The following is a 12,232-nucleotide window of genomic DNA, read 5'->3' on the forward strand; positions in this document are numbered from 1 at the left end:
GAAATTAAGGATGTATGGCAATATATTGGTGAACATAGCAGTCAATATTACCAATATTGCTCATACTTTGGTTACGCATTTTAACAAACATTGAGTTTTGCACCGACACATTGATCATAAAATATATGATCAATGTGTATATACATACATATATACACACACACACACATATACATATATATATATATATATATATATATATATATATATATATATATATATATATATATATATATATATATATATATATATATATATATAAATATATATAATTAGGGGTGTAACGATACATGTATTTGTACCGAACCATCATGGTACAGACATCTCGGTTCGATGCATGAGGCCTTACAATGAATACAGGCAATTCACCCTCAATCCAGAAGGGGGCGCCTGCAGTAATGCTACGTTGTTTGATAACCACCAGCAGAACAGGCGAATGCCATGAGTTGCGCACTTGAAAACAAAGCCCACTAGACAGTGACCATGTGCTGATTCTGAACTCGTCTCTCACTGACAAAGGAGTAACTTATACTTTAAAGGCTTGTGCACTCAACTGTTTGCAAAATGGAGCTTTATATTCCATAATATTTCCATATTTGCGATGTATCTGAATGCAAAACTATTACTTATTATGTAAATTATAGGCTTTGTACTTCAGTCGTGCTCCAACGGTGACAGAGGCGGGCACGCTGATGTTTGGGTCACTGTATTTTATTTTGATAAAGTACCAACTGCGCTGTCAAGTTAGCAATGCTGGAACTGATATGTTTTGAGTGTGTGTGTGTGTGTGTGTGTATGTTGGCGCGATCACATCAACTGTTTCCTTATACCAGCAGAATCAACTTAAAACACTCCGCATTTATTGTCTTATTAATAAAGCATCACTGTAAAAGCCAAGGTCTACTTTTATTTGTGTACTCTCACAATGAAAACAAAACATTGTGCTTTTGTAAAATAAAGAAAACAAATAAGATGTGGCTTTCTGCCATTTGAGTTTCCTTTCTGTGAACAAATTAAGTGTCACAAAAATGAACTGAAACTCAGCATATATAGGCTACGTTACGTGTAGCAAGTAGCAAGTATTTTTTCCTTGGATGTATATGTACTGCAGATTTTATATATATTATTATTTAAAATAATATTTTGTATTTTCACATCTAGGTGGAAAAAAAATGTATGTAATTTGTAAGGTGTTCAAAATAAATGAAAAGAAACCTAGCATAGTAGATTTGTTTTTTTCTTGTTGTACCGAAATCATATTGAAGCGTGACCCCCGAACCGAGGTACGTATTGAACCGTGACATCTGTGTACAGTTACACCCCGTAATTATTTAATTTGTGTGTGTAATTATTTATTTTAGTTAAAGTTAACCATAATAACCCTGGCTCGTTGACTTGGGAAAAAAAAAAAAAAAAGGAAAAAGCAAAAAAACTGTGCTTATATCAACTATTCATTCTCTTTAAATGACAAATTCATATAATATATTTTTCAACTGATTTATGAGCTACAAAAGTTCAGTTAGTCCTATATCATTCATGTTATCAAATATGGGACCTGACTATGTGAAAAAACTAATTGCTTAGCCTACGGAAATCTGGCCCCTATTATACATAACAAGACTCGTATTTTATTCCAGCTCGGTTTTGCAAACATATGGAGTTCCTGTATTTATGCTTTGTAAAATGCGAACATCCGCCAAATCAGGCAACCTTCAACATCATCTAAATGATGTAAATAGCCTTGCCCTGCCTCAATTCCTTCTAGATAGTTACATACATACACTATAAACTATATTTGCAGGCATTAAACAATGTAACACTGTTTCTTTGTTCCGCTGTTTAGGAAGCGCATCATTTGACGAATATTCAGACAACATTTGTGCCAGAAAGGACACCTAGCAAGCAATCAGCCCTGCAAATAAACAGTTAAAACACACAACTATCATATTGTTCACGGACATTAGGTAGTAAATTACACAGAATTGTCCATTAAGTGATATTTAATATGCTACTCAAACCCATATAATCATTACTCCATGTTGTGTGCAAAAATCAATTGAGCAGAGCCGAAGACAACAGAAGAAAAAAGAAAAAACGGTCAATTCCAGGTGGTCAGATGACACTCAGGGCCCGAGAGCCAATACCACTTAACCAAATTGGAATCCATTCTTCTGAAATGGGCGCTGATAACCACTTGAAAGCCGCCAGGGTTTCACATCTCAGGCTTGTGGCACCCTGTCAAAAACACAGGCCGTTTCCGCTTCGTGAAAAAGACAGATGGCTAAAACACTTCACCTAGAGCTACAGGCGAGACTAAATTAAAGCTTGCGATGGATGCGTGCTGCCAAACTGCAGGCAGGAAAATGCAAGGGGAGCAAATGTTGATCACGTTAAAATTTGGTGGGGGAAAAAATCTGGACGGATGATCTCATTCACTTGATGTGTTAGCATTGACATATAAAGGGAAAAAAACAAATGGACCTGCTACAGCTTTGCTGCCAAGGCAATCTGTTCTTTTTATGTCCACATGTACATACATGTATACAGTGGTGTGAAAAAGTGTTGGCCCCCTTCCTGATTTTTTATTTTTTTTTGCATGTTTGTCACACTTTAATGTTTCAGATCAAACAAATGTAAATATTAATCAAAGACAACAAGTAAACAACATGCAGTTTTTAAATGAAGGGTTTTTGTTATGAAGGGAAAACAAAATCCAAACCCACATGGCCCTGTGTGAAAAAGTGTTTTGCCAGAAAACATCCTGATGATCCCCAAGACTTTTGGGAAAATACTCACACCAGCAAATCCACCTCTGAATGGCTGAAGAAAAACAAAATTAAGACGTTGAAGTGGCCTAGTCAAAGTCCTGACCTGAATCCTATTGAGATGCTGTGGCATGACCTTAAAAAGGCGGTTCATGCTCGAAAACCCTCCAATGTGGCTGAATTACAACAATTCTGCCAAGATGAGTGGGACAAAATTCCTCCACAGCGCTGTAACAGACTCATTGCAAGTTATCGCAAACGCTTGATTGCAGTTGTTGCTGCTAAGGGTGGCCCAACCAGTTATTAGGTTTAGGGGGCAAGCACTTTTTCACACAGGGCCATGTGGGTTTGGATTTTGTTTTCCCTTCATAATAAAAAACTTAATTCAAAAACTGCATGTTGTGTTTACTTGTGTTATCTTTGATTAATATTTAAATTAATTTGATGATCTGAAACATTAAAGTGTGACAAACATGCAAAAAAAATTAAAATCAGGAAGGGGGCCAACACTTTTTCACACCACTGTACGTACATACATACACCGTCCCTCTTGCTCTCAAGAGAGATCTGAATAAGCTCAGAGATGGTCATTTTTCCTGTATTTGTGAGAATGGATGGGGGCAAGTGGGGGCAAGTCTGCAAGCTCACATGGAAATTTAATTACTTTAAATTACTTTATCATTTATTTTGTTGATCATAAAGTAAAAAAATATATATTTTTGTAGAAAAATGTTAAAATTATTCTGAAGTCTGAATTTCTTTATTCTTTAAGTTAATACATATAGGGTTAATGAATCTAAATCTATTTGAAATTAAAGAAAATTAAATATTTAATGAAGGGATCTGTCCAAAAATTGAGACATGGCAAAGTATGATCACATATTTTGAAAAGATGAAGACTCTCTCCCTTAACTGATCATTATAAAGGGATTTGTGGAAACTGGTTTAAACGTGATCACCAATGTTGTTTGGTTTTATATTTATGTAAAGACCACTATGAAGAATATTGAATTGTATTATCTAGGTATTTTATTATTATTTATCTATTTTTATTATTCCTACAATGATATTGTACATTTGTAAAGGTGTCCAATATTGTAAATTTTATCTTGTATCTTATTTTATTTTGCTTTGTTTAATTATTTCGGCAGTAAGGGTCATCATGGGGGAAAAGTTATAACCTTAATTGTATAAAGTGTTCTGTTAATGCTTGGAAAACTTGGACTTAATGACTACATTATTTGGACTTAATGACTATGTGTGACTAATGTCTGTGGCCATGAAATCATTTGAAAGACTGGTTTTGGCTTATCTGAAGGACACTTACTGGACACCCTGCAGTTTGCCTACAGAGCAAACAGGTCTGTGGATGATGCAGTCAACATGTGACTGCACTTCATCCTGCAGCATCTGGACAGACCAGGGACTTATGTGAGGATCCTGTTTGTGGACTTCAGCTCCGCTTTTAACACCATCATCACGGACACCCTTCAGAATAAACTAACTCAGCTCTTCGTCCCCACCTCTGTCTGTCAGTGGATCAACAGCTACCTGACAGACAGACAGCAGTTAGTAAAGCTTGGTAAATTCACATCCAGCACTCGAACCATCAGCACTGGAGCTCCTCAGGGCTGCGTACTCTCCCCACTGCTCTTCTCCCTCTACACCAACGACTGCACATCTAAAGACCCCTCTGTCAAGCTCCTGAAGTTTGCAGACGACACCACACTGATCGGCCTCATTCAGGACGGTGATGAGTATGCTTACAGACAGGAGGTTAAGGAGCTGGCTTTATGGTGGAGTCTTAACAACCTGGAGCTCAACACGCTCAAAACAGTGGAGATGATCATGGACTTCAAGAGAAACCCCCCTGCTCTCCCCCCACTCACTATCATGAGCAGCACTGTGACTGCAGTGGAGTCATTCAGATTCCTGGGCACCACAATTTCTCAGGACCTGAAGTGGGGCAATCACATTGAGTCCATTGTAAAAAAGTCCCAGCAGAGGTTGTACTTCCTTCGCCAACTGAGGAAGTTCAACCTGCCACAGGACTTGCTGAAGCAGTTCTACTCCGCCATCATTGAATCCATCCTCTGCACTTCAATAACTGTCTGGTTCAGCTCAGCTACCAAATCTGACCTCAGAAGACTATGGAGGGTACATTATCCAGAGTGAGCAAAAGGGTTGGTAAAATCACTCTGGACCCCTCACATCCAGCACACGCTCTCTTTGAACTGTTACCGTCTGGTCGACGCTACAGAGCTCTGATCACCAGAACAACCAGACACAGGAACAGTTTCTTCCCTTAGGCAATCCACCTCATGAACACTTGACAATAAACGCAGAACACACAACTATATTATACATTATTTATTCACCACACTTACTTATTGGTTTTTTTTCCATTTCAAATTTGCACATATCAGACCTGTACACACATAGTTGTCTATATTATATATTGTGTTTTTGCTGTTTTGTACATTGCCTATTTGTATATTATTTTTGCATTATCTGTATCCTGTCCTGTTGCTGTCTTTCTGTTGCACTGTGGAGCTTCTGTCACTAAAACAAATTCCTTGTATGTGTAAACATACTTGGCCAATAAAGCTCATTCTGATTCTGATTCTGAAAACATTCATAAATAAATAATAAAAAAAATCTAAATAAAATATTTCACAAATAATTTTTATTAATACAAACATTTAAATTAATACACAAAATACATTTTAAATATATTTTAAAAATACAAAATTATTTTTATATGCCAGCATCAAGGCTATTTTCATGGCGATCTCTGAATAAATGATACAATACAATTAAAAGGTTTTAAAAAGTCACAAAAGGTTTTAAAAGAATATAAAATACAAATACAATATTAATACATTTTTACATATATTAAATTAAAATAGATTTTCCTATCAAATAGATCTCTCTCTCTCTCTCTCTCTCTCTCCCTAGAAGCAATATTTATTATTCAATGTAACAGAGCCTTAAAGCCTTAAAGATTTAAACAGGCTTTTTGCTGCTGTATATTTAAGTTAGAGATAATGTGAAAAATTGTATTTTTGGTGCACAAACACTTGATTAAAATTATAAGTGTACTTTTGGGGGGGGGGGGATAGCATGCTACAAAGGTGTAGAATGTGATTACTTTAAAGTAGTTCACCTTAAAAAAAAACACAGAAAAGCACTCTGATAAACTATATGGTGACATACCTTCCTCTGGTTCCTCTTCCTCCGTGGGAGACTGCAGGCGGCCACGTGCTGCTGCTGCACATTCTGAATGTTTCTGCAGGCTGACCACTTCATACATGGCATCTCCCTGGCTGCCCTTCCCTGTGCCCTGCAAACATATAGAGCAAACACATACTGTAAACAAAGCCATAGAGATGCATTACAAATACTGTGCAGGTACATCACCAGGGTCACAGTTTCCAACAAAAAACAATATTAACTCAAAATGCACTGTAATGACTATATCCATCTATCTATCCATCTATCTATCTATCTATGGGAATAATTCACCAAAAATTATTGTAGAATGCACTGGAGACACTTTCCAATACAATAAAACTAAATAGTGGACAGAAAGACCATAAAAGCACTATAAAAATGTGTACAAATATATAAATCTAATTATAGAAATCATATTTATGTAAATGACAGATAAATATTTATATTTTATAAACATGCGTTATAAAGTTGTGTGAGTACAGATTTAATTCTTTAATTGATATATAATTTCATTCATAATTATTAGTTAATAATTAATAATGATATAAACATTAAAATATATAAATAAAAATGTGATATTTACATGTTATGAATGTGTGACAGCTTTGTAAAAAAATATCTATCTATAAAATAAATATATATATAGCAAATATATGAATATTAAACATCAGTATTTCATGAATACTTCAATATTTAATATGAAATATGCATACTATTATTTAATAATATACACATATTATATATAAAATATACACAGTACACATACATATATTATGTAAACAAACTTATTTTGGATGCAATTAATCGCTACTAATATATATACACACACATATTCAATATTTTAATATTTCATGTGTTATAGAAATTATTACGATAATTCATACAAATCGTGAGTTAAATATGTAAATTTTTGTAAAAATGTGTAAATTTATATGCATTACTATACATACAATTATTCAATACTTATATTTTATGAGTAATGTCATTTGTAAAAAAATAAATAAAAATAAGTTAATGAATATTATACAGACATAAATACTACATTTATAATTATAGAAATATTTAAATATTACATAAATATTACATCTGATAAGATTTATACACTACATCTTTTTTCTTTTATTAATGTATGAATGTGTCATAGATATTAATTCATTAACCTATACAAATAAATGTATTAATAAAATATATATTACATATAAAATATTTATATGCATCACTTTAAATATCACAACAAATATAAATAATTATGTAGAGAACAACAATTATGTAAATAAAGAAATATAATAAAGGTCATATTGGTGAAAAACACAAGGGTGAATAAATAACAGAATTTTCATTTTTTGATGAACTGCTCAAAGTCTGCATTCTTCAGCAAAGCACTCAAAGTTAGCTTCACCTTCGCCACCGCTTCAGGGGAAATGACAAATACATAATTACACACACGGGAGGAAATGAAAACAAGTGATGATAGAAAACGAGCCCTTTGATGTGGTTGGCAGAGATCACACCTGTACCACTGTGTTTCCAGTAACTCTTACAAACATTCCTATTGACGCCGCTTCCCTCGTGCCATGTGGCTCTTATGTAAACCGCCGTTTCCATTTTTAATTGCAAAGTGGAATTGTACTACAGGCCAAGAATGATGTTTACAGCCAGAATAATTACACGCTAATTCCTCGCACCTAATGAGCAACGTAAACAAATACGAAATAATAAAATATCGTGGAGAATGGGCTGGGTCTATCGCTAACGCCATAATATTATCTTTTAATTAGCTTTTAACTACAGCCCAGGCATTCTTTCTCTGTGCGATAAGATGACTACGGAGGCAATCAGGCAGAGATGCAGGCAGCAAGCTCTAATTACTTGAGCATGATAATGAGCGCCGGGCCTCTTATTAAACTACGAATTATACAAAGCCTCCATTTGCCGCTTCACAGCTTCCAGGAGTTACTGCTCCTATTCACCCTTCACAAAAGCTCACTTCCTTCCTCAAGGTTTGTTCTCCAATCTGTGCAGCCGCTACATCTCTATAACTGTTCATAAGAAGTTCACAAGTGTGTGTATGTTTCTGTGTCTGGGAACATTGCAGTTGTGTTGCAGTCTATGCAGCGTCAGAAAGCTCTCAGATTTAATCAAAAATATCTTTGTGTTCTGAAGTTGATCAAAGGTCTTACAGGTTTGGAGCGACATGAGGGGGGAGTAATTAATGACAGAATTTTCATGTTTGGGTGAACTAACACTTTAAAAGATCTTTAATTATTTTGTAGGGAAAAAAATGTTTTTTTTTTAATGTACCTGTTTGAGCTTGAGGTAAAACGTTTCAGAGAAGGCCTTCCTGCTGAAATACCAGAATCTCTCATTAGCCGGATAGACCCGCACTAGCGCCTCCATGAGGAACCGAACAGGTTCTACAACCTCTGTCACCACCAGGTCCACTGCCACCGTCATGTATACCTGCTTGTCTGGAGGAGAAGAAAAAAAAAAAAACACAGTTAAAAGACAAAACTGACATCCTGCTTTGATGTGTGTGGGGAAAATATCAACCAGTAATAACACAAACCCATTTTTCACAATCTGACAAACAGACACAAAACCATGCCAAGGTCTATGAATTGTTTTACTGTGAGTGTAATAAAGTGTAGACTTGAAATGAAAAACTGTGAATTTGTTGCTGAATTAAACGCTATTTAAACTGAGGTGGTAATCTAAATCTACCAGACTGGAATTAAATTTCAAAGTAAACTCCATATAATTTCTCAACTGAACATTAAAGCTGCAGTTATGAGATGCACTGCTTCCAGTTTGGCCTCATACCAAATCAACAATACATACACTATGATTAGGATTACTGGTACTTTAGTATTTTGAGTCATTAAGTAAAGAGGCCATTAGTGCTTCCTGTTCCAATCTGGACCACTTAAGACTTCCTTTTTTTTTTAATCAGTGTTTTCTTGTCATCAGTTTTACAGACAACCTTATCAATGAAATATTAAGTGAGTTTTGATATTTTTATAATTATAAAGTGTATTTATTTACTATAACAACTTTTATATTAAATTAAAATAAATTTATTAGTGAAAAAATAAAATTGATAAAAGCATATATTTTAAATACATTAATATAAAATTAAATATAATATTTATTAATATAATTTTTATTTTTAAATTTGAAGCATATATATATATATATATATATATATATATATATATATATATATATATATATATATATACACACACTTCAATTATTTCCAAAAACTCTTTCAATATTATAGTTTTATTTATATATGGTATTAATAACAATTTATTAATGAAACATATATGCATGCTACAAAATTTAATTGATTTAAATTTAAAATTCATATTTCTTTATGAATTTTAGTTTTATATTACCTATATATTGGCATTAATGATCCATTAATAAATCCCTTATTAGTCAAGTTCTAGTTCAGGCCAAATTGAGATGCACTGCTGCTGTCAGTAAAAGATGTGACACATTTTGACCATGACAAGAAAAGCCGGTGTAATAGATATTCAACATGGCTGAAGCAGTGAAAACTGAAGTAATCAAGTAATGTGAGGAAAAAAAATAGATGGCAAAAAAATTAAAAAAAAAGTGTGAATTTCTGTAAAAACCTGTAAACTTTGTCACAGCATGATGTGCAATGAAAGCTCTAGAGACTTGATAACCAAGGATTGTGTATTAGCTCTTACCTTTCGGCGTGTCCTCGTTCAGTGGCTGGAAAGCCGGATTGTTTGGATTCCAGGTGCCAGTGATCACATATGCCTTCCCATCAGCACTTTTGCCCATAGACTCCTTCAAACACAACCACAAAATAAGTTTATCACTTATATAATAACTAGTGTTACTGGATAAAATCTGAGTTTCATTAAATGTGTTAAATTTGACGTATCAAATTCATTTATCTAATCTGACATGCGTTTTATTCATTTGGGAGTGATTTCTAAAGAGTAGTTGGAGGAAATTAAGGAGAAGGACCCTTTTAATGGTTAATTAGATATCTATAAATCAAACTCATATGGGACTTTTATTAAAAGCAAAGTCATTTGCAGTCTCTGCATGGCAGAATCTCATTAAATATCATGAAAACCACCTGCTGCAGCTACAGCATTAATAAGACATCTTTATTTAACTGTGGTTTGTTTCATTAGAAGAGGAACTGAATGCTTCAAAACGAAATGCGGCATATTTTTGCAGAACATTGCAGCAAATTTGAGGTTAACTGCATTAACATGTATCATTAAAAAAAACTGGGTAAAGCATCAAATGATGACATTTGTCTACACTGTCCAGATGGCAACATGGAGAAAAGTACGACACTAAACCTTGAACGATGTTTGATTCAACAATCCCCATGAACCCAATTATGCTTGATTGAACTGCTAATTGTTTTTGGTCTTGATGTGCAAACCGCCATAACTTAATTTGCTCAAGGGCCAACTTTAAACAACGTTTTTAATGAATAATGAAAATTTCCACTATATTTCCATTAAGTGTTTCTAAAATTGGCAACAGAGTGGTAATTAAAATGAGTCAGGATATAGGAAATTAACATATAACATTGAGCATGAGGTACAGCTAGAAGAGTTAAACCTGGGAAATGAACGCTGGGAAAAAACTCAGGAGCCAGAAATGTGTCTCACCATATCAAGAAGGTGCATGTCGTTGTTTCGAACTTTCTGACCAGGACTAAGCAGCATCCCAAAGCACCTGGAAAATATATGGTTTAGATGGTGAGGATGAGGCATTAAATAAAAGTGACTGCTAATTACATAATATTTTCAGAGAGTAATTCGGAGCTTCTGTAAGTGAAGACTGAAGGTTAAGAGCATGGCAACATTTGTGAAGGGTTTATTTTCATAGCGTGTCTCAAAGTGTTTGTGCTGTGACTAGAGCAGCATCAAGTGGTTGCACAAGGAATCAGAGTTTTACCTTATTATTACACACACACACATATAAAAATACTGTGTGTGTGTTTGTGCATTGTGTTTATACACATATAATATTACTTGTATGCATGAATAGCTATTAAAAAGATTATAAAACATTATATTATATTAAGCATATATAAGCATATAAAATTTTTTCGCCATGCCAGTCATTAAAATGCAAAATATGGATCCATAAAATGGCATAATATCTGAATTTCTAACATGCACTCTGCCAACTACATCCCAGAACCCACCTCTCTATTACCAGCTCCTTATTGTTCATCTGCTGGACGGTGACCGCCACCTTTTTCTGTACACCCTGCCGCAGCTTGAAGTAATATTTATCCCTGTCTTTGGGAACCGGACTACAAGAAGAGTGAGGGAAAAAAACGTGAGAAAGACACAATTGCACTTATTGATACTCTGGTTGCCCACAATAGAAACCAAATGAAGCAACAGTTCACCTCAATCTGTGAATAGCAACGGTCAAAACTAACACCTCTCTCAAAGAGCGAGAGGAGGAAGCAGAACTGCAGTTTCTTCAGAAGTGAGTAATGACAGACCTGAAGTTTCCTTTGCCATCATCTTCTCTCACTTCTAGAGAAACGGTGAAGGTGAAGACATCGCTATCGGGGGAAAGTGGCAACGCCGAGTCTCGCATGTCTGTGGCAGCTTTTGACGAACGTCTGAAGGCTGTTGAGAAGCTATAGAGGATGCGACTAACCTAAATAAAGAAAAGAGGTTGAGCTTTGAGATCTACTCGATGAACACGTATGAACAAATGCAACTCACGGCTTCTTTGATATGGCAGGAGAAGACGTGTATTTGAAAGTCATCCGCGCTGCGGTAGCTCTCGGTGAAGCAAAAGCAGTCGCTCTCAACAGATCCCTCGCATCCTCGGGCACAAAACAACACCTTGTAGATGGGAAAAAATGCAATTTCTGTTCCAGTGGCCTGGTCGACAATCCTAGAACGATAAGAAAAAATAGAAATATAATTAACTCTAAAGCAGTCTCTTTTACATAATCTAACATAATTTACAATGTACATCAACTTTAGTCCCAACTGATTGCTATGAAAAAAAAAAAAAGCAAACCGATTTTGGAGGCAACAAAATAAGTCAAATTTTAATAGTGCAATCATAATGTGAAGTGCAAATTAAAGATATTTACATGTAAAATTAAGTATTCAAGATATTTTTGATGTAGTACTTTAACGAATAGTTCGTTAAGGTGCAGAAACGTCGTTCGTTGTCACCAGAATTAAGCTAAATGA

General features: G+C 34.7%; 1 protein-coding gene across 3 annotated transcripts in view; it reads right to left on the bottom strand.

Moving 5' to 3' along the window:
* LOC306875309 (rab GTPase-activating protein 1-like) overlaps positions 1-12,232 on the bottom strand; it is a 105,440-nt gene that overhangs the window by 81,217 nt on the left and 11,991 nt on the right. For all 3 annotated transcript variants that reach the window (XM_079425778.1, XM_079425780.1, XM_079425779.1), the window contains exons 5-11: positions 11,750-11,924; positions 11,521-11,681; positions 11,212-11,322; positions 10,670-10,736; positions 9,719-9,821; positions 8,301-8,467; positions 5,982-6,108 (exon numbers count right to left, since the gene is read on the bottom strand). In XM_079425778.1, the coding sequence (XP_079281904.1) occupies positions 5,982-6,108; positions 8,301-8,467; positions 9,719-9,821; positions 10,670-10,736; positions 11,212-11,322; positions 11,521-11,681; positions 11,750-11,924 (911 nt within the window). The remainder of the gene's footprint in view (positions 1-5,981; positions 6,109-8,300; positions 8,468-9,718; positions 9,822-10,669; positions 10,737-11,211; positions 11,323-11,520; positions 11,682-11,749; positions 11,925-12,232) is intronic.

The sequence above is a fragment of the Barbus barbus genome, assembly GCF_936440315.1.
Source record: "Barbus barbus genome assembly, chromosome: 9".
NCBI classification, from domain to species: Eukaryota; Metazoa; Chordata; class Actinopteri; order Cypriniformes; family Cyprinidae; genus Barbus; species Barbus barbus.